General features: G+C 40.1%; 1 protein-coding gene across 10 annotated transcripts in view; it reads right to left on the minus strand.

Moving 5' to 3' along the window:
- nrxn3a (neurexin 3a) overlaps window positions 1–24,474 on the minus strand; it is a 205,492-nt gene that overhangs the window by 77,315 nt on the left and 103,703 nt on the right. For all 10 annotated transcript variants that reach the window (XR_007884294.1, XR_007884295.1, XM_051396253.1 and 7 more), the window contains 4 exons: window positions 18,105–18,398; window positions 16,989–17,136; window positions 16,287–16,670; window positions 950–1,153 (listed from right to left, as the gene is read on the minus strand). Coding sequence is in view for 8 of the 10 variants with exons in the window: in XM_051396253.1 (XP_051252213.1) it covers window positions 950–1,153; window positions 16,287–16,670; window positions 16,989–17,136; window positions 18,105–18,398 (1,030 nt within the window). In the remaining 2 variants the exon portion in view is untranslated. The remainder of the gene's footprint in view (window positions 1–949; window positions 1,154–16,286; window positions 16,671–16,988; window positions 17,137–18,104; window positions 18,399–24,474) is intronic.

Genomic DNA, 24,474 nt, shown 5'->3' on the forward strand with positions numbered 1-24,474 from the left:
ACAATATAAAAGGTATAAATTGAGGCGTATGACTCATTTTACATTGTTGCATTCTTTACATTTAATAATTGAAAGTCTTTGGGAGTATTTGGGGTCGCAGCCAGCTGTAGGTTTTGCTGGGCTCTGTTCTCGGGCTGTTCGCCTGACGGGCCGCAGGCTTAAGGCCTTTGAAGGGGTGAATACCATCTTTTGACAAAGCATGATGGAAAATGGAGTTGACGGGTGTACATAAAAACAAAACACTGAAAAAAAAAAAAAAAGCATAAACTTCCATAAAAAACACCATCATCAGCAAAGAAAACAACCACCCGGAAGAACAAGAAGGTGACAGAGAAATGACTCAATGTCAGACAGTAAAATTAGGTTAGTGGGAAAGACGAGAAAAGGTTCTTCTAATGTCTTGTTCAGTGATGGACTGAAGATCATACTTGGTGGAGGTCATGTCTTAGAAAGTCTCAGCACACTTTGTTCTTTAAAAGAGCTATATTAGAGACTAGACTTTAAAGTCCAGGATCTCTACATCATATTGTGTTCTGGTTATTGTGCTGTGACTGTCTCAAAACTTCTGTAAACAAGAATATGGATATGACTATGGTTTGTCTGTTTCAAAGATGGGCATCAAACATGTTTACCATTGAAATAAAATAAGTTATGATGGTATAAGCATAAGTTCAGATGTTATCTAGTTGTATTTGGTAAGCAGTCCATAGCTATCTGTGTGCACAAACCCAAGAACATCCATGCAATAAACATAAAAACTGTCTTATCTATGTTATCTAAGGTCGAAACCTTTTAAAGGATCACAGTGAGGAGTAACTGACGAAAAGATAGTAAGAGTGAGAGGAGAAGGAGGGAGAGGGAAGGTAACTGCTCAACGGTAAACCGTTTCATGGTGAAGGTGGAGGTGTGGAGGCAGATGGGTGGGGTATGGGGGAGGGGCATACGATACCTAGGTTGACCGTGAGTTTGACACGACCCCCGTCCAACTCCAGCCTAAGCGTGTCGGCTGAGTCTCGGGAGGTGGTGGCCATGAGGAGGCCATATGCCCGTTGGGAACGGAAGCGCAGGGAGACGTCCTCGGCCTCCGTGTGCATGATGGTCGGCATCACCACCTTCATGTACATGCTGCCGTCATAAGAGAGGATGGAAGCCTCTGTGTGAGGAAGTCAGGAGAGTAGAGACATGTTTAGTTGTTTAGTTGGATTTCAATATTTTGTGCTGTTGAACTGATAATACTCAATGTTGTAAGAAAGTAGGGGTGCTGGGGGAAAAGGGAAAAAAAAATTTTTTAAAAAAAAAAAAAATAAAAAAAAAAAGTTTTGTTTTGTTACTGTAATTTTTTGTTTTATTTTTTGTTAAATTACTGTAAGTTAGCACAATCTGTGCAATAAAGAAGTTACCAGATTTTTATGTTAGAATGGAATCTTGGTCTATACTGAATAAATAAATATAAAGTAACTGTTGAGATACTGAAACTGTAAAGAGAACCATGAGAACAATTTGGACTCAGTAAAGTGAAATGTGGGCTAACAATTCTAAAAAAATAAAAAAATAAGTCGTAATGGTTCTCAGACTTTTTCTGGCGGGTCATGACTTTGCTATCCTGGGAAAGAAAATGGCGAACGGACGCTTCCTGATACCACATTTTAGGCAGTATTGGAAGAATTTCAACTTGTGCACTTCTGCCCAACATGCGTGAACCAATACAGTGGGTGCTCTTGGAGATGGCCACACAGTCCATGAAACCAAGACCTACCACTTTGTGCTTGCTCAATAAAAGATGCTGTAAGTGAGTTACAGTTTTGGCTAACTTCCTGTCCGTTCTTGCAGTTAGCAGTCCACTCCTTCCTCCCCACATCACCACCCTGACATTCTGCTGCCTGCCCTTGAAGACCTCATCTCTGTGGAGTTTTCTCTTCTGATAGGATAAAGTTGGAACGGGATAGCAGACAATGTTTTCTCTGTTTCCTGCAGAAAGGAGGGACTGGGAGACCCACGTTACTGACTGAACGCTCTGTATCAGTGATTTCTGTCAGTATGTAGAGCTATATAAACACAAATTTAAACAAAAAAATATCCATTACTTACATTGCTTTAAAGCCAAAACAAATGAAAAGAAACTTGAACAGCTATAATTGACAATGACAACTGGACCATAGGATGTAATTGAAAGCCCCTGTTGACGGACCTGCACTGTAGTGAGATTGTTTTGCCTAATAACTGCCGCAGTACAGGTCGTACTGGTAAAATGATTTGGTGTTAGGTCTAGGGGATTTAATTACTGTTAAGCTTTATGGCTGTGCCAGCTATTAACATAAGCTCAATGCCTTCGGATGCCAACAAGAAAGTGTGCAGGCCTCATCAGAACCCTGGCGAACCTGACCTGCTTTCCACAGTCGCTCAACTCTTCCCCCGTAGGGTCTCTCATTTGCTGGTGGTTTAGAGCCAGACTGCTTGTGTAGCTAACCGTGCACTGAGCTCAGCGTTGGTCTCGGTTCATTTGGGTTAACAAATAGACGCAGACAGAAGCTCAGCCAAAGGTTTATGATTTATTGTCCATCACTGTCTAAATGAAAAGTCGCTCTTTGTTGTAATCTGTAGCACGTCAGTCTCATCAGTCCCTCTGGCGTCTGCCCTCACAAATATTATATTGTATAAGACCTGCCTTCTCGAAGCTTGGAAAGCAATCAAAAACAACCATTGACAACTTCCAACCATGACGACACAAACAGAGGCAAAAAAACAACAGTGTGGAAGTAGCAGTAGCAGAAAGAGTGAGGTACTATTACACAAAGGCTGCTTCCACTGCCAACGACAGCTAATCCCTGCCAAAAACATGAAATGGTACAGTGTACGCCTCATTTATTTGGCTCCAGGAGTTGTGAAATAGCCTTCCCATGTTGCTCTTTTTAGTCCGTGTCCTCGTCTGACCGCACACTGTCGACACACATCTCTGTACTTCAGATGGGCTGTTACACCGTGCTGTGAGCTGATTCTGCTCTCAGCATAGTGCTCAAAGTCTCTCTCACACACAAACACAGAGAGAGAGAACAGAAAGTGTGTGTGACTGAGCTTGCATGTCAACACATTAATCTCTGTGACAACTGAGCAAACTCTATCCACAGATGAAGACCGTGAGAGTCCAGTTACAGTTGAAAGCTCCGGAACATGTGGACCTTGACTTAGGATTGTTTTTAAAACATCTGCATGTTGTGTTATGAATTATATTCAACATTGAAATCTTTAGGGGGCACCAGTAGGGTTCAGACTTCAAAGTCTCTTAGAGGATTTCAGACATGCACTTCACTACATGATCTTGAAACTCTAAATGTTCAGTTTCTGCCAATAAAGTCACTCTCAAATAAACTAAAATATATATATAAATATATAAATATCGAGTACCAAAAGAATGGATAGAGGAAGTCTTGCTGATATTAAGTGGTGCAGACAACCATGGAAAAAAAGGCACTCCATCTTCAGGTAAAATGATATTATAATTTTTTTCTTCGAGCATGTAGGCATTTAAAAAGACTTACAAACATAACCCATACAGGGTGCTAAAATAATGATAGCATGGACCCCATACATGTATACATACTAAACAGATGTGAATCTACAGTGAGGCATAATAACATCATAATAATAAGTAATTTACCTTAAGCTAAAACATATAAAACCTTGAAAAAAACAATACTAATAAACTTAATTTATATTTATGAATATGTCCAAAGTAGTTGATATATGACCATGATACTCTTGTCCAGTCAGTATGCATTTAAACCTCCAAGTAAAATAGCTTTTTTTTTTTTTTAAGCAGTTTCCTATAAAGGTTCAGTGTGTAACATTTAGTAGGATCTATTGGCAGAAATGAAATATAATATTCATAGGTGTGTTTTCATTAGTGATAATCCTGAAAATAAGCCTTTTATATCTATAGACAACACGGGTCGCCTTCAGTGGAGGCCGCCATGTTGAACCGCCAAGTTTCTACAGTAGCCAGAACGGACCAAAGTTATTATAGTTTTATATTTTTCATTATTTTTATTTTTATTTAGTTTCAATTTTGTTTTCAGTTCAGTTTAGTTTCAGTTAGTTTCCAGAGTGGGTTTGCTCCTATTTTATTGTTAAATACTCAGTTTTAGTTTATTTTTATGTTTTTTTAAATATAATAATATACGTATTACAATACAAACACACTGACTCACAATCTCAATAAAGACATGTACTAATGCCTCGTCATGCTTGTTGTGTTGACAAATTTGACCAAAACTAAAGACTTTTTATTTTATTTTAGTGAGTACACAATATTGTTTCAGTTAGTTTTCGTGTTTTTCTAAAGTCTGGTTTTTATTTTTATTTCAGTTAATTTAAATGTTAGTTTAAGTTTTTAGTTTAATTTTAGTGAACTATAATAACCTTGGAACAGACAAACGCTGGCTGTAGACGGGGCTGTTCACCATTTTCACACATTTTGCAGCCACCATAGTCTCTCCGTCATACTTCGAAGGGGAGGGTGAAGCGAGGGAGCTGCGATCTGCAACGACACCACTAGCTGCCACGAAATCTCACACACTGGTCATTAAAATCATGATAAAAATAAGAATCATGTGGAGCATTATCAGTACCCTCCTGAATCTCTCATTCTCAACAATTCAATTCAGTTTTATTTGTATAGCGCCAATTCATAACAGAAGTTATCTCAGGACACTTTTCAAATAGAGCAGGGGCCTCATGTACTAACGTTGCGTACGCACAAAATTCGTGCATACGCCATTTTTCACGTTCACGTTCGTATGTACTAAAAGTGAAATGAACATGAGAATGTGCGGTCCTCCACGGCAGCTTCATTGCTGGCGTACGTATATATTTTTTGCTTATGTCAGTTGTCAGTTGGCGACACTCACAGGCGATGCATTGAAATTGCATAGCCGAAATTAATAATTGCTCTAGGGACAGTTGCACTGTATGCGAAAGTCATTATTATTTACAATCAATCAAGCAATTAAACAATTTTAAATCATTTGCAGATTATTTGTGTTAAGGGGTTATTTACTGCAGCGCGCAGTCCTCTACTGTGTATGGAGGAAGTAGAACACACTCGAATTATCTTTAGCCTCTTGGCATATTTATTTAACAGTTAACAATGAAGTGCGGACCGATGTGCCGCCGTCTCATCAGCATGGCTCACACACAACAACAACTAGCGCTCACTGGGAGCGTGGTGACGTCACGTCTTGTACGTACCGTAACCCTTTCACAATACAGCAGTACAGTATCAGTCTACCGTAATACAGGGACTCCACCACCTGTGGCCTGAAGGCTCTGGCGATGGGCGGATATGTCTTCATATCTGACCACTTCTTTTTCAACACTGCTGCGGTGCGGTTCTCCGACCCTACCAAGTTTACTGCCTGTGCCACGCAAAAGATTTTTTTTGGGGGGCTCTACCTCCGTCAGCAGCACCTCCAATTCACACTCCGTAAAAAAAATTTTTTCCTGGCTTTTGCCATTTTCCTAAAGACAGCACTATCTAGGCCTATTTATACTAATTAGCATATTCAAATCGGTGTATTTGAGGGAGGGGACAGGATGGAGCGTTGTGCTCGTGCATGTGCGCTCAATTTCACGTTGATTGCGATGTACAAAGACAATGTGCGTGGGATTCTGCATACACACGTTTTGATACATCTGAATTTTTTTTTGCGTACAGAACTTTCACTCTTTCAGTGTACGCCACATTCTAGTAGGAAATCCACAAGTCTTAGTACATGAGGCCCCAGGTCTAGACCGAACTCCTTATAACATTATTTACAGAGACCAAACAGTTCCCACCATGAGCAAACACTTGGCTATGGCGTCAAGGAAAAACTTTTAAGAGGCAGGAACCTTGGACAGACCCCGGCTCTAAGTGGGTGGCCGTCTGCCTCGACCTCGAAGTCAGCTGAAACTATTTCAGGTCCGAATACCAATAGTTGAGACTAGGCCATTTCACTGCATAGGTCTAGTGATCATTTATACAAGGTATTGCCCGCCTGCTGTCTTAGTTATTTTTTAGAGTTCTGGGATATCACTAGGTCAAATCTTGGGACTTGGGTTGGTCCCTTTTCTCCTTTATGTCTCTCTCCCTCCCTCAGTCCGGCTTTGTCCTCATCTTGGTCTCTCACAACCACTGTCAGCATGGACTGTTGAAAGAGCTGGTGCTTTTAAAGTCAAAGTGCAATAATAAAACAGTTTAAACAGTATTTGCTGCTATTTCAAGACTGTATTCCTCACCGGCAGAGAAGAATTTATTTTTAATCTATTATTTCCTATTGCTGCCCAGTCTCTGTTCCACTTCATCTGACATTCATCCAGAGTTTCTAAGCGGAGCTGGTTGACGTTTCCTCACACTCTGGTGGTATCAATCAGAGGGGATTATTTGTCCTGTCAAAATAACTTAATATGATAAATGAACCAATAATATGCTGAGACATTAGGTGCCCTCTAAACGCCCTTTGTTCAGTTTTGCTGCATCAATAGGAAACTGTAGTTCTACCAGGTGCCCACACAGTGGAGACACAGACCATCTGTCTGCTGGGACATAATGCTGTAGAAAGTAAAGCAGGAGGGGAAGTAAAGAGTAGGATAAAGTAAAGACATGTACCTGAACACTGAAAAGAGACTTGTGATAGAAAATGACAGACAGTTGGACATGGACAACTGTTAGTGGAGTTGGTATCAAACATGAACTTAAACCGAAATAACATAGAAGGGCAAAAGATTAAACTACATCAAGAAGCGTGTGCCACCAAATTGATAGATCCTGGACTGTGCCATCAGAATAATTAAACTACTACTTTCTAGTGTTTAGTTTTAATTCATAGCAAACTGGGCACTATACATTCATCAATGCAATCTAGTGTACCTAATGTGCAAAGCCCAAGGGCACATTAGTCATATTATTCATTATACTTATTTGTGTGAATGCTGAGCAGCAAATTCTGATTCAGATGTTTTGGGCTGCTGAGTGTCACATGACCTATGACTGATCCTCTTTTGCCTTTCTGCTTTTTCAAAAATGGCTGACTTCAACCCCTATAACTTCCACAACTTTCACTTTTCAAACACAAAAGCTATGTAAAGATATAGTGGAGTCATGGTGTCACACTCCCTCTGCCTGTGTTGCTATCGCTGCCTCTCTGTGGTAAGTTTACATTCTCTTTGTGCAGCTGACTGAAACTGCTGTTTTTATCACCTACGTCGGTGAATTAAGTATTTATTACGATCAAACCAGAGTTGGTGATTGTTGGAACAGTGCAAAGACTAACAAAGATGGTTGTGGTAAGTTTTATTTTCTTTCTGTCCACTTTGAATAAAGTTACGACGTTGTGATGATATGCAAGGTAAAAAAAAATAATGGTGGCTAGTGGTAGCGGTTGTTTCTGGTTAAACATAAGGTCTATCTCTGTAGGGATCCTTTCCATAATGTTGTCAGACACTATAAATAATAACCTGAGCCTGTTGAATTTGACGGGTACATTTGTCCCCAAGGATTATCCTGTTGCCGCCGCCATTACAGTCCTTTTCGCAAATATTCTCACATCTAACTCAGTGAATTAAAGCCCTGTTATGTAACTTTTGCTATTTAAATAACAGGTTCACTATCATTTTGATGCCATATTGGGTTGTAAGACGGTGAGTGGTGCCTCTGTCATTCCCACTGTGCACCCTGAACGCCTGTTCTGGACCTAACTAGGTTAGCCATAAAGCCCTTGACTCCCAGAACTGGGTCGGAGCATCAGGGGAGTGTATGTTGGTGTTGTAAGTACTAAAAAGCCACCAGACACTAATAGGAGCAGAGCCCTGGGGGTGGCGGATTTTCAAAATAAAGGCACCAAATGGTGACAGGAGTGTACTAGGGAGCATGGGAGGGTCCAGATTTTCAAAAGAAAAGCCCCCAAATAGAAACAGGGGCTTACTGGGAGGGGGCGCTGAACTAGAATATTTCCTATTATAATACTAATAATAATAATAATAATAATAATAATAATAATATAATAATAATAATTTCCTCATAAAGCCCCAAGAAGTAAAAGGAGCTTACAGCAGGCTTCGTGAGCACTGAAGACTTTAGAAATAAAAATCTCTAAAAATGTTCTCTATGCACTCAATTCAACACCTTGTCTGTACACTTAAATTCAAATCCTTACATTATGACTCCTGTTTCAACACCTTTCATACCTTACGCTAAATTTTGCCCCTTTCCTACTATTCCAACTCTTCATACTTATTCAGCTGCTTCTTCATACAAAGTTAAGGCAGTAATGCAGTTTACTCATTCTGCATCAACCTCTTTTAAATTCTTACACTGTAACTTTTGAATTCCTTTCATTGCTTACACTATATTTTGCATCCTTCCTCCCCTTCCCACATTTCCAACTATTCAGACTCTGTAGTTGTATTCATACAAATTAAAGCTAGCAATGCAGTTTAGCGTCAGCTTTTCAGCATCCAGCAATCACGAGTTCTCTTCATTTTGCAGCTTTGTGCATTTATAATGGGCAAGCTGCAAGGTAGAGGAGCATATGAATTAATAGTAAATTATCTTGTTCCCACAGCATAACACAAGTGTATAATATGGATCTTATTTGCACATGATATTTTGTTCACTCTAGATAAAAAATTAATCTTCTCTGCACATACGTGACTTAATGCACCTTAAAATTTTAAAATAATGATGAAATCATTGTTTTTTTGTTTACTTGTGTGTGTACATGCTGTACATGTGTCTGGGTCCATGCTCAACTGCACATGAAATAAATGGCCATGTTTGGTCACAGGGATGCCTGGGTCTGATGTCTAATTGACAAGGTGTCAGATTACAGCACGGTGAAATATACACAATTTAAATTCTCATTACAGCTCTTGGCTGGCCTGTCAGATTAACTCTAACATGTCATATTTCTTGGATGTAACTGTGTGTGTGTTTGTGTGTGTGTGTAATAACCTGCATGTGAGATGGTCTCAATAGAGTGTGTCCAAAGGATTGATACACTTTTAACTGACTGACCTTGCCATGTTAACACCATCCAGAAGAAGACGTTAATGCATTTTGTTTGGTATGAAGATACAGCATATCTGACCAGTTCACTTTTCAGCCATTTGTAGAATGGGTAATTACATCCCATCAATGTCTTTTTACACAGACTGTCAAGGACACACACGTTTTTACTCCCAGTTTGTCAAATACTGCTGCTTGGTCAGTGGCCCCCAGCTGTGGCCTTGAAAATATATCACCCCCTTGCGTCGTTTCTGCTTGCTGTGTTCAAGTTAGGAATAATAAATATGCAAATATGCAGTTACAAAAAAATCTGACATAGTTAATGTATTGTGAAACAGTCACAGTTCGGTTAGGTTTGGAAACAAAAACTATTTAGGATTAGGAAAATAAATTACGTTACATACGTAACGCAACAGCTGCACTCAGTCCACTTTCAAGTGGGGATAAAGATACACTTTATGGATACCACACAGGGATATTGTAGTACTGTTGCTTGTTGCCTAACATATGTCTTCGTACTATTTAATCAGTACATTGTAATCGTGACTCATATGGCCTTGACAAGTATCATTTAATTTGCACCTATGTCCTTGTTATTGTTCTATTAGCTGCATGGTTTTTTAACACCTCTGCTGTTCGAGCCATGATTATTTAAAAGCGGTCCCTTCTCTCCTCTATAAATCAATGGTAAATAGACCAACAGGTGACTATGCTCATGCCAAGAGTAAGAGGTGTGATATATTTCTATACGCCACAATATATCCATGAATCCATTACTTAACAAGTGATGTCTCATTGCTGTGGCACATTATTTTGCTGGACAAATTGGTTGAAGTCAGCGCCAAAGACAAACGGCAGGTAACACCATGCAGAACAGTAAACATCCACTGGGTAAACAGCACTGGTGCCAAGTTATAATGGCTGATATTTCACACACACACACACACACACACACACACGCACACACACCTTGAAGCGTCACAACTGCTTTCCAATCACAGCATCAGCTGAAAAGTACAGTTGTGTCTCTCTAAGACCCGATGATAATAAAATGTCTTCTTTTTTGTACTATTCAAAAAGGAAAGCAAATGTAAAAGGAGAATGTAGCATAAAGGAACAATGTTCACAAATACATTTAAATATATAAAGCCAAATAATAGTGTTAATGAAAAAGCTATTATGTAACCCTGACTATCTTTGGCTCCTGATAATTATATTGCAGTATTTCAATAAAATATCCCCTGCAGAATAATTCAAGGTGAAATGTACACCCCATATCAGATTGACACACTGATGCCCTACAACTTTTCTTTTCAAAAGTAAAAATGAGATTCAGGGGAAATTATCATCCAGCGACCCACTGGATGAAGAAAGAGAAAAACTGCTATAGATAGAGATATGATCAGAAAGCTGTTATTTGATATGCTAAAAAGCAGTGGGAGCAATTTGTGGGGGTTGGGGATGTGTTAATTAGTTTTCAACTCTGATCAGTCTTTATTAAACAGTCTGGACACCATGACAGAAACTGGTCAGAAGGGCAGCAGAATGTTCTCTGGCAGACAGACTGTGTGTGAAGATGGGCGGTGTGGCAAGGGAGCCTGGACTGTCCTTTTACCAGCAGGTCTGAGATTTGTTCTTTGCCATAAACTGCCAATCAGTGTAATAGTCTATAATCTATAATCCTAATGTCAATAATGCTCTATGCTGTCATAAGTATACAATAAGTCAATGTACTGTACTGATTTGTACCACCATGTATTATATACAATCTCTCTGTTTGTCACTCCCTGTGCGCCTGGAATACAGGGAACGTACAATGAGGCAAAGGATGGGAAGTGCATCACACCTCTAGCACACAATGGACACGACTTAAAGGCAGAATCAGTAGTCAAGATATGATGGGCAGGATCCAGGGAGAGCATGTTACAAAACTGCTCCTCTGTTTTATTCATCCACTGTGACAACCTCATCTCTGTCTACTTAAAGGTTATATATTAAATATATTAGGTAATTCACCTGCCACTGGATGTCACTCAAAGCACCAGCATCCTCAGACCAAAACAATGGGACAGAAATTAAAACTAGAACTCACCAAAACCAACTTTGTTAGTCTTACCACAGTCTTTCCAATAATCACCAACATTGGTTTGGTCCAAAGAATCTTTTCACTGAATTGGATGTGAAAATATTAGAGGAAAGGGCTGCAATGGCTGCAACGCAAGCTAACAATAATCTGCTCAGCCTATTAAAAGTGCTTGTTTTTGCCACTGACGGGCTGAGATTGTTAAGTGTCTGATGACATTATGAAAAGGATCCCTACAGAAAGAGATTTTTTGATAGCTGTAATATTACAAAGGCCACCAAACTCCATAGACAAAAACGGTAATTTTACTTTGCATATCATTGTAACATGGTAACATTGCTCTAATTGGACAGAAACCAAATAAAACTCACCAAAACCGTCTTTGTTAGTCTTTCCACTGTTCCAACAATCACAAACTCTGGTTTGGTGGAAATAAATCCTTAATTCACCAATGTAAATTAGAATAACAGTTTCAGTCGCTCTACTCTACCGACTTTGTAAAAAACCACAAAGAGGCTGCGATAGCAACACAGGCAGAGGGAGTGTGACGCCATGACTCCACTATATCTTTACATAGTGTTAGAGGTACATTTATGTTTTAAATCTCATATATCGTATAGAACCTTTAACTACAGTTTGCTTTAGAGAGAGAAAGGGAATTCTCTACATGCTTCCCTGTCACAGTTGGCCTTTATTGTGTGTTCATCCAATTTTGTATTTATATGTTTTGAATCATAATATTGCCTAATGGCATTTTTTCACACAGCTTCACAACCACTCTGTGGTCGGCCTTCACAGGGAGGACGTTTCAGTATGGCTACTTTTGCTGCTACTGTTCCCTGGCCCCACGCTCATGGTCCACACACTCGGTTAGAGAGAGCAGGGATAATTCTGATGTACATATGACTAGTTGATTCTGGCCTTCTAACAGTGTAGCGTTTCAAACACATTCCACACTTGGACTTCACTTGCAGTTACACCAGGACCACACTACAGCCGACACAGTACCCAGACTGGAGTCATATGGCCTGACAGCGCACCATGACCATGAGTTCTTATTGAGTCCTAAGTTTAAATATAATTCAAAAAATGATTACGTTTGCATCAATAATATAATATACCTCCTCTTATTTTATACCCTTGTTAAAAAGGGGCATACTTTGCAGAATATCTTACGCGGCTATAAATATGCTCAGAAAGCACATTATCTAATGACACTGTCTCTTTGTCTATGTTGATTATGTGTAAAAATTGTGTGTATGCACGTATTAGTCATGCCTGCCTAACCATGTTATGGTACAGAACAACTGCATTGTATCTACAGTAAGCATAACAAACTGCTGGACAGTCACACAGCAGTCCAGGCTACTAACTGTACACTGACAATATCAACCAGGAAACACTGCCAGGGAGAATTAGAGGTGTGTGTATGTGTGTGTCCTGTGTGTCCTGTGGGCTGCCTTGCTGGCAGTAGAAGATAATGGATTTGGACAACTCACAAATAAGGACATGACTAGCTCTGGCTGTAAAAAACAAGCTCACTCTTATCCCTTCCCTTCTCCGTTTTATCTTGTTCCCGTCCAGTAACTCACTGTCCCCTTCTTTCCATTTTTTTCTTTTCTTTTCTTCTTTCTTTAAGTAGATGAGAAAAAAACATCATGGCCAAAATGATAACACAACAGAACTCTCTTTAAACTAAACCTGGACACTCTTTCCTTATTTTTTTGTCTCTCTGTCACTGTGATTGACAGATACATTTGAGTCTTTCTTCATGCTTTTGATCCAGTTACCTCATTTCTTATAAGATCTAATATACCTGTGAATCTTATCATCCCTAAAACTATTTTCACAACTTAATTATCTCATTTTCTTGAGATAATGATTCAATGAGTCAGGAGGAGTGTTACAACCTGAATGGTCATCGGCACATAGTGCTGTGAGTGGAGGGGCCAAAAGTCTGCATGACAAGCATTGCTTGGTCAGTGGCCCTCTGCTTCAAAATATGACGCCGTAGGCGTCTTTCTGGAGTAACTTCTGGCTGCGCAGGGCTCTGCGGTCAAGTTAGCAATAATAAATATGCAACGTCCAGTTGGACTTTCAAAATAAAGCTTGTGTGGTTAATGTTGGGAATTAGGGTTAGCCATAAACTACTTACCCAAAAGAAATTGTTCAGTTTTGGTTTCACAACGGACACCAACAGCGGTCTCCTAGGTTAAAGTCCTGTGTTGGTTTGATTCACTGAATTTCCAGAGCTATGGCTCACCAGGCGATGTCTTTATAATGATGGGATTGTGGGTCGTATAGCTTGGGATATTTCTGAAACTCTGAAACTTCTCAAACTCTAATCTCTCCTCAATCATTTTTTGCACACATGAGCAATAGCAAGAGGTGAGTAGAGGGCGGAAGAGGAAGCTGTCAAAGAAGCAGAGAAGCTGCGTCCACGAGCGTGTAGCCACCCCCGATGTGAAGGTTAAACATAGAAAGTAATAAGGGTGGCTGTTTTGATGTGCGAAGTTCGGCAGCAGTGTGTTTTAGCCTCCAACAGCTGCTCTTCTGCCTTACCAGTAAAACCTCTTGTTGTGCAAGATGATCAGTTCCTGGCGTCAGTGATAACATCAGAGAAGTAACTGGTGAAAGGTGGCTTATTCCCGCACTGCGTTTGTGTGAAGAATCACAGAAGCAGAGGATAGATGTCTCTGCCATATGTCACTGACTTACAGGATAGATGTGTAGCCTCCATGGATCGATATGTTGACGTTGTTAAGCTAATTGAATATGTCAGCCACATTTGGCAATTTCAGTATCCACTCCTGGTTAGATGATAATCAAACTGAATTGCCATTCAGCTTTCACTTCATTATGGAGTCTGACATCATGTCAATGCTAGCAGTTAATGTTTGTCAAGTTGTGTTGTTATTTAGAACAGTCTGCATAGCTGGTACAGGAATATGACATCCCCATTCTTAATCCTGCTCACACAGCTGTAAGTGACCAAGTCTAAAAAATAAAAATAAAAATCTGAGATGTGAGGCAGCAGAACCAGACCTGGCCTGATCTGAAATCTGAAATCTGAAATCAGAAAGCATTAAGCTGTTTAAATAACCTCCAATAGAAAAGAAAACAATATCTTTCCCTCTCACAGATAGCGAGTTGCACTAGCTGTGTGTGTTGCCTCTGTCCAAAGCATGACCCCTACTCCAGTCAAAGAAGACACCCAGTTTGTCAAGGAATTGACTATTTATTACAAATAGTTATATGGTTGGATTTGGTGGAAAAGATGTGCTCACTGAGGGATAGTACAAATGCAGTGATAGCTGTATCTTAGCAATTCTAAGCCCTTCTAAAGGCTTCGCTCACATGGAGGAGGGTTCAGGCGGTGGAGGGAGCAGTGCCAGCAAACACTGATGGCATGAGGTTCTCAGCAGAGCAATCAACTGATTGTTAAAAAGGCTACCTAGAACACTTGTGTAAAGTGATTGGATGTTACTAGTCAACCCGTATTCAATCAGATAATGCATCCTGAGAAAATGAGTATAAATGGTTTCTAGCTAGGGTTTCCTGCAGCATATTACAGCAGAGGCTTGCTTCCTTGCCTGAAATAAAGCCTACAGTAACATGAAGAGAAAGAGAGAAGGAGAGTGTCATCTACAAACTCAATTAAATCACTAGGCCAGGCATTCTACTGTAGGTCTGATTAAGCTCAGCGGGTAACACTGATTGTAACACTGGGGTTCCTTATCTGAACCGAGGGTCTAAGGACAGAGGGCATTGTATCCTGTACAGATTGCCAAAAGTAATTTAGGTGAAGATGTGTAGGGAAAACTACAGGAAAGAAACAGGCAGAGGAATACTGCTGGTCAAGCACAATGTTGTAAGTTAGTATGTGTAAATAAACTTCATACCAGAATCACACTCACTGAAGTACTGCACTGGAAATTCCAGGCACAGTGCCAAAGCCTGGAATTCAGTCAGGACCAAATAGACACTCACTAGGGAAAAGACAATAGTTCCTTGACTAAACTTGACTATGGTCTGTCATTGTTTCATCTTCCTCGTGTTGTCCTGTTAAAGGTATTTTGTCTTGCAATAAAAAAATGTCCCTATCAAGTACTAAACTGCAGCTTATTAGTGCCATGCCAAATAATTAAGTCACATGCATTTTCATCATGTCCAGTTCTTGTGCTTTCTCGTCTCGCAGGTTCTCATGGATCCTGGTGGAGCCTCCTGCCATGGTCCTGCTTGACTGCCATTGCCAATATCACTGATATCAGTGTTATTATTATTATAAGTATTATTATAGCTACGGTTACTGTTGTTGCTGTTGTCACTGCTCATTGTCCCCCATCGTTGCTGTTGTCATCTTCATCATCATCAGTCACTACTATTAGTGTAGTTGTTGCTACTGTTGTTGCTGTGCACCTGTCTGTCTGTCTGTCTCTTTCTCTCTCTTTCTCTCTCTCTCTCTCTCTCTCTCTCTCTCACACCCCAACTGGTCGAGACAGAAGACCACCCACCTAGAGCCGGAGGATCTGTCCTAGGTTTCTGCCTTTTAACAGGCAGTTTTTCCTTGCCCTTGTCTCCCAAGTGCTTGCAACTGTTCCTTCAAAAACAACAATGCTAAACAGGGTAGATGCTGCTAGCATTAGTTATATCAGAACTGGAGAGTATTCCTTCACTGAAGAGCAAAGAACACAACTGACAGTTCTTCTTGGTTTTCTTGAAAAGATGTTCTTTGCTCTTCTCCGGGCTGGCTTACTGGTTTGTTGATCTGATTGGTTGAAGTTAGCCAGTGATAGTAATAGATGATTCATCAAATCACCTGCCAAGTATTTTTTTGTAAGTGCCTGCCATTTTCAACAGTTTCTAAGTACGACTTCTCAGATGGTTCTCTGTAACAAACCCTCTGGCCCCTCAGGTTATTTTGGGTTCTCACTACCTCACGACCTCACAATGAAATGATAATAAACGTTTGTGAGTACACAGGTTCAGCCTAGTAAGCTGTGTCCTCTAAAGGAAGTGATTCGATCAGGACATCCCTTGCTGCTCCAGTTCTCTATTGTGTCTGTAGTCTTGGACATTGTTGCCTCTGCCTTGGAGATAATATCAGTGTGTTCTAAGGTTTATGCAAGAGAACAAAGCAAGCGCACATCCAAACACATTTACCTCTCTCACAGGTGCGTGACCAGTAACCAGTGCCAGTGCAGTCGCAGATGAAACGATTCCAGCCTTCTTTGCAGACACCTCGGTTCTTGCATGGGTAGCTCTCACACTGCTTGCCAGGCTGCTTGTTGCACGAGGGTTTGATGCCAGCGCCGTTTTGTGCTTCAGCAATCTGACGGATGTCCTTGCTTCGACCGTCAATAAAAAGGTCACGGATACAGCCCACATAGCCGTAGTTGAGCATCGCTGTCCAGAGCTCAGTGGGCAGGATGAGGTTGGTGCGGTCGTTGGGAAGCCCCCCCAAGTACATGTCGCCTTCCAGGTCCAGAATTTCACTCTCACCACTGGCAGTGAACGGGGTCCTCCTGCTGTTTACAGAGATGGTGCCTATGGTGTGAATAGAGGGAGAAAAAATCAGATACATTGATATCAACAGTTGTACAAGACAGAATGATGATGTCAGGAAGAAATCATACTGCGTACACAGTGATGAAACAATGCAGTATTATTCAGCCTGATCAGAACACAAGAAAGCTTTGACTTCTTTTTAGTATTTTGTGAAGACATTTCTTGCAGCGATTTTTAAAATGTATTTCAAAGAGGTGGTATTATAGTATTATATATAACATATATTATACGGTATTTTTTAAATTTAAATTCTATTAGAGCTAATACTGTTTCATCAAATTCAACAACACAACTGACCCGAGCGTCCATCTCTCTGGATGTCCACGTGATACCAGGCACCATCATTGACCTTTGTCTGGGTGGACTTCACCTTGATAGTCCCTGAGCCCATATCCAACAGCAGGTACAGGCTGCCATCCAGCAGCTCCACTGCAAAGAAATCCACCTGGACAAGTGCAAAAGAAGACATCAACAGAGATTACCTTTACATCAAAGAACTCTTTCTGAAAAAAGGAATTCAAGATATGGTTCTTTGTGTTCATGTACAGAGAAGTTGGATGCATTTTATCGCGACAAAGAAAACCGAAAATGGAGACCTGAGAGGTCTGAGAAGAGCAATGACAAATTTACAATACAGTTCAGTAATACATGGAAGCAAAGATAAATCATGAAGCAATTGTTGCCATGGAAAATATAATCTGTGACATCAGTGTTGGGTGTGGTCACAGGTGCAACAGGGCACACTTCTGACCACACCCAACCACACCCAGACCAGACCAGATTCCTAGACCAGTGGGAACACAGTGCCTCAAGTGGTCACAAGATAAATATGAAGGGGTCAAGAGTTGATTAACAACATAGAAAATATGAGAAAAACATTTCTTATACAGAAATTATTTATATTTTTATGACATTTCTCCAACCATTGCTGTAAGAAAGTACTACATAATTTTACATATTTACATGTTTAAAATTTTAAATTAAACAATTTGAGAGGGGAACATCACTCTGTGGTTAGAGAAGAATGAAGGTTCGAGAGTATACATTGAGAACCACTCCACTAAAGAAATTCTAATAATGTATGATGCCTTTTCTCAAGTTATGCAGGTCATAGATATTGTATCTTTTTCTTAATGACATTTTCATCCAAGAGGATTCATCAGTCCTTCCAACTGCAAGTCCAGCTGCCTTTTGCCATTATATTTAAAGATATCATTAGGATGGAATTTCTTAAAGGACCAGTGTGTAGGACTTAGTTGCAATGATTCATATATTCAGGTGATTATACACTAACAAAAACATACCTACGAATATTATATTCCTATTCTGCCAATAGATCGTCCTAAATGTTACACACTGGACCTTTAAAGCGGAACTGAAATTAAAGAGTGATCTTGTGGATTATAGACTGACCTTGGTGTTCTTCTGACTGCGGGCAGCGTCTTTTCGCTCCTGGGGTTTGCCATGGGTGAAGAGGATAAGGCCGTTGGGCTCGGTCGTGCGGAAATCGAAAGAGATGGATCCCATCCGCTTGGTGTTCCACTTGGGGAGGCTGATGTAGGCCTCGGGAGTCTCGAAAGAAATGGGGTCCAGGGTGGCCACATTCTCACACTTGTATGACACCTCGCCCTGAATTTTCATCTTAGGGTCCACAATTCGAGCCAGGCGGGACAACTCGAGACGGATGTCGTTGTTCTTATACACCACCTGTGATAGGACAAGGATGACATTACAGTTGTCACTGAGTACTTCTGGTAAGACTTTACAGTAAAGTAACATTAATACATCAAGCTGCAAGGAAAAACCTTAAAACTAAATTGTCAATGTTTTCAAGATAAATGCAATTATCATCTTTAGATGTAAAATCTATTGTATGATGATGGACAGAGAAATCAAGCTTTAAATGGACTGCTCACATTAAAGACACAATGCAAATATCAACAGTAACAATATCATGGTTCTCCCTATCACCAGTTAACAACACACAATATGAACATGCTGTCTCTCTAAATGGACTGGCGGGTCTTCAATCCACAGATCAATACTCATACTGGCACAGCACTGGCCCACCCAGCCAAGTTTGATCAAAATACATTTTATAAAGATGAATATAAGTCCTGGAATGTAACTGGTTTTCTATAGTTCTGACACCATCCTTTCTGAGATGCTTTCATCCAGGTAGCTATATGGTCTTTCAAGCGATGTAACATTAACGCTGGCTACGATGGCTAAACTATCGTTGTTTAATGCGCTCTCTCTAAAAAGCGAGAGCTGAAGAAGTAGATACATCACCTATATATATAGCATATAATGAGTGAGGCTACTCGACCCAGTTCTTCAGACACTCCCGGTCAGCCTGACGCAGGTTCACTCAGTGATTTATCTGCAGTAGATTAACCACCATCATAGCCAATTTTGAAGGCATTTCCCTGCATAGCCAAGGTGCTTCTATTCAAAGTACTACAGACAGTTTTCTTGATTGGAATGCAGCATAATAAGGAAGCAGTTTGTTGTAAAATGTGGGTGGAGCTCATGGCCCATTTGCTAGAGAGGTAGGTTTGTGAACTGGAAGCTACAATGGCAGGCATGCCAAAAACAGCAGATGACCAAGCCGCACTTAGTTTCACTGAACATGTTTCAAGGCTAAAGGGCCAGCCAAACAGGCCAGGGAAATGTGTTAAATCAAATAAAGCATGATGCCAGGGAATATTACTTTACCAAGTGGAATCAGGACCATATAAAAGTAGTTTGGGATATAGTACTGTGTTATGCCAAGCAGGACATTCCATTACGTAGACACAGGGAAAACGCTGATACTCTCAATAAAGGAAAATGTATATAACTTTTTAAGTTAATGTGCAACATGATGTACAGATCCGAAATTGTTCAAATTCCCAGAAATAGAACAATGAGTCCAGATATGTAAACTGAGTACCAGCAGTCTCCTTATTGTTGCGCAAGATCAAAGCAGTAGTCAGTGAAATTGCTGTTTGCATGAGATATGTTCACGCAGGGAAAATACAAGACTGGGCTTCATGGACAGTGACACAGGTGTGCATGTGAACTAACTTTTCCACATTCTGTGTATGTCTACTGTAATTCAAAAGGACTAAAACCCTGCCTGTACAACTACTGCCCAGTAGCGCTCACATATACCACCGTGAAGTGCTTTGAGCAGTTAGTTAAAACCTTTACCACCTCCTCTCTTCCTGACTCACTCGGCCCACTACAGTTTGCAGACAGGCCAAACAGGTCAACAGATGAGTAACTAGTAACTGTATGTCACATGTGCATGTGTGTATGTCCATATTTCATACATAGGAGGGGGCACAACTACTGTCGCACACAATGATTACATGTCTGCAAACCAACAGTCCAAAATCCAAAAATAAGTAAATAAAAGTATTGTCACGTTTGAGAAGCTGGAACCAGCAAATGTTTGGCATTTTTGCTTGATAAATGACTGAAACTATTAATTTTTTTTTTTCATTTTCTTCTGTTGAATGACTAATTAATCCGCTAATCACTTCAGCACTAGAGTTTATTAAGGCACAAGGGAAACATAAAAAGGAGAGTTGAGTTTACATTAACTGCATATTATAACAGCAGCAGATCAGAAAACAAAAGAATACTCACACTTCTTCTACATGTAACGGGGTCAGTTAGTAAAAAGTTTAACATAAGACTGGTTCAAGAAATGCCTGGTTATCTCTGCAGCTGAAGCAAAAAAAATAATTTGAATTTATATATAACATTTTTTGATTTTAGCTATTCTACTTTGAAATGTGATTTTAATGCTGCTTTCTAATTAAGTGTTTTGAAAAAAATTTGATTTAAAACATGAGTAATATGTTGGTGCACAGCATCAGCTTCCATCTTTATACTCCTACAGTCTACTGGATTAACTCCTCAGACTAATGCATTCATACCCAAACACACGGTTCGCCATATAGCTGGTTTGTAACAGACAGTTTCCAGTATGAGCGAGTGTCCTGCCAATGGCGGAAAACAAATGAATGAAAAACACTAAGTGGCCAATCTTTTATCACAGCAGCCCTAAATGTTATCAATAACGATGGGAGGATGGAGTCACGAAGGGGGATGTGTGTGTAAATTGAAATCTGCTCAAGTGGAAAATTGAAGGCCTTTTTTTTATTCTCTAATTCTCTGGGCAGAAAAACACCCTCTGTCTGGCTATATCTTGGGCACATACATAAACAAAACAAACACACCCTCTCCTCCATTTCACTCTCTTTTATATTAATGTCTCTGCTCTTGCTCCCTGCCCAAGGTTCTGTCTGAGAGTGCAGCGATGGCTGAGTGGGTAGATTGAGGGGCCTGCCTGAGATTATCGATAATCCACCAGCAGATTTGACAGTAAATCAACTCATCCCTTAAGGTGCTCAGGGATTGGACGGAAAATTGTCTTTTCCTCTTCTCTCCTCTCACTCTCTTTCTTTGTTGCCTTTCCTTCTCTTTGTGTTACATCCATCCTCCTCTCCCTCCCCTCCATCCATCTTATTCCCCCACCTCTCTGCAAGAAGCAGCCGTTCCTTCTCCTGCTCTGACTGAACATAAATACCCTGAGCTTCTTAAGCAGCCCCACCACTCTTCTTCCAAAATAAAAGCCTACATAACAACAGACAGTCTCTTCAGACTCAAAGAGTGAAGAGCAACGTTGATTTTTTTTCCTGTCCCCAGTGGCCAGCTGGATTTGTAGCAAGTAATAACGTAAAGCTCTGCAACATTTTAATAATAAAAATAACAACAACAACAATAATAATAATAATAATAATAATAATAATAATAATAGTAGTGCGTGTTCAAATTCTGTTTAAAGAAGGAGTAAGATCAATCACATACGTGTTTCATAACTAATTTCAACTTACCCTTTCTACCATATATTCATTTTATTGAGGAGCTCAGTGATGAAAAATCTACTCTGCTCTGTTTCTGGACGGAAAATAATAAAAATAATAATAATAATAATAATAATAGCTTTTGTTTGCGACACTCAATGATGGAGGAGCCCAGAATCAGATCAGATTACATTTATTGCCAAAGTCTGTCTCAAGAGAACTTAAAGCACTCGGCCAAAATGTCTGAAGTACAATTGAACCAATAATGTGTCAATCTCTGGGGCTGGGGAATGAGGCAAACAAGCTCCAAAAACTGCAGTTCCTGGAACGGCCACTTGAGGCTGGCTCCAGCAGTGAGTCAATCTCCATAAGGCCCCATATTAAAATGCCTAACTTTACAGCAGAAATAAAACGTGTTAACAGCCTGGTACAAAAACTGTTTGGGCTTCTATAGCTAATTTTCCCATTTATAACAACAGTACGAGGAGTGAATCTTTATAGAACTCACCCGTTTAAGTCATATCATTCAAGACCTCAAGTTATGCATATATAAGACAGTGGCCACTATGAGTGACAGGTGGGTCTATTTTCAATAACCATGCTTTAATCAGCCTGCCTCAGCTCCACCCATGCTCCACCTCTTTTCACGTTTTTAAAAACAGCAAGACTACACTTAGAACGGCTTTTCAGAAACCTATGTCCATTTTTATTTATACAGTCTATGGAACCTAGTCTATGTGATAGGTCAGGAATCAATAAGTGCACACCTAAACAGTTTTTGTTTTCTTGACAGAAATGCTATATTGTTACCAAAAACCGGGTCGTTCCTTTTATGGGACATGAACATTTAGTATGCTGCCTGGACAGACACACACACACACACACACACACACACACACACACACACACATACACACAAAAGCATTTGATGTGGTTACTGTACACATTTCTCTCCTGTTACATGCTTGCTGATAAAAGAGAGCATAAATCATATAAAATGTGGCTTCAGACTAAGGGGAAGGGGGCTGTGGCAGGGAGGTGGAAGGGGGAACGGAGGGTGTAGCTGACAATTTGACAAGTCACTTTCAGGTCCCTGCCACCTCTGAACAATAATAGCAAAAGGGCCTTTCAACATGCAAAGGGAGCTTTATCAGCACGCTGCAGACGCAGGCTGCAGGTTAACATGAGAATGAAGCATTAGCAGAGACTGATAGCAGGCTGAGGGATAGCCAACACACACTATATACATCAACACAAACAGACAATCTATATATGTGTGTGTGTGTGTGTGTGTGTGTGTGTGTGTGTGTGTGTGTGTGTGTTAGTGTGTGACTTAGAGTTTAAGCAACAGAAAGCAATTGTAAAATGTCTGACAATGGCCAGATGATAGAAATCCATCACTGCATTATCTCCTCAACCAGGCCTCCACGACACACACAACATTACACACACACTCACACAGTTATCAGTGTGTGAGAAGGAGCAATGTAACGCTATATGACTCAGGCTTGAAATTACCTTGTTAGATTGCCAGCCAATATAGCTGCTAGATTTTAACGTTACCATTAACTCGGAATTTCCGTAAGCCAGTATAAAACTGATTTACCTGCACATAATGCTAAAGCACTGGACATTTTAAACATGAAATCTTAGTGCCTCACAAGCATAATGCACAAATAGTGCAGAGTTTATCCTGAGGCTGGTAATGCAGGAAGGGTCAAGGGGTCATTGAAATCATCTTTCTGGGAGCATCACTGTTCTCCAGTGTTCATATTGAGACTGGGCTTCAAGCTGATATTGTGTCATTTTCCTGTGTTATAGGAAAGCTCATTAAATGTCAATAATAGAAAGGGTTCAGTCTCTAGAAAACACGAGAGTTCTCTGTATATTTCATTATAATCTTCCCCCTGCATTTTTTATGTTATTTAATTGTGGGAGTTTTTACATGGTCCAAAAGGCAATAATTATATTTTATAAAGTAGCTATTCAACCACACAAATAATGTAATAAAGTATTCAGTTATAAAGTTTAAATACAACTAATTTGCAAATTGATGGCTTGGAGCCAGAGGGGCTTAGGCTAAGTGCCATATTGGGTGAATATGAGTATTACATATCAACTTGGTTAAAGTTTCTGGGGTTTACACTTACATATGGGGTTTGCTTACATATGCCCATATTCTGCATTTGTCTACTGGGAAAATGTTTGTGCCAAAAAAGCGTATCATGTTGTTTTCTTCATTTTTGAAGGGTTAATAAACACCTAACCACAAACAGGACTCACCTATGGCTCCGATGTGTTTCATGTAGCACTTCATTCACTCACAAAAACATTGCCTCCGAACATAATCCAGGCTGTCATTACGCGTCACAGAATATTATATCTGGGAGAACAACATATTAGTATATAAATATAATTTCTAGGACACTGGGTTTAACTGCAAAGCATCATATTGAACATAATGTAGCAATCTACAAAAATATGGAAGAGGGAAGTGTCTTTCTACTCCGCATCTCACAACTCAGCTGCTCTACTGCAGGAGACTATGTGCATGACTGGACAAGACACAGCAAGGGGGGCAGTTGGACACAGTGTCCATCACTGTCTTCGTCTGCATTCAAACAATGACACAACTTTAAAATCAAGCGTTCATTTAGCTCTGCATAATCTATGTACATACTAGCATTTAGCATTTGCTAAAGTCTTAGCATGGAGCCTACAACACTGTAACTCAACATATTATAAGCTTATAGTGTTAGCCTGAATGCATGTTTGGGTGTGTGTGTAGGCACTGGGTGACACAGACATTTATCATCCCTTGAAGTCTGCCTCGCACATAAATCTCTGCCCACTGACAGTGTATAGAGTGTGTGGCGTGTGTGTGTGTGTGTGGGGGGGGGTGCTGCATGTATGGCTGTTCAGAA

The sequence above is a fragment of the Dicentrarchus labrax genome, unplaced genomic scaffold (assembly GCF_905237075.1).
Source record: "Dicentrarchus labrax unplaced genomic scaffold, dlabrax2021, whole genome shotgun sequence".
In the NCBI taxonomy this organism is placed as follows: domain Eukaryota; kingdom Metazoa; phylum Chordata; class Actinopteri; family Moronidae; genus Dicentrarchus; species Dicentrarchus labrax.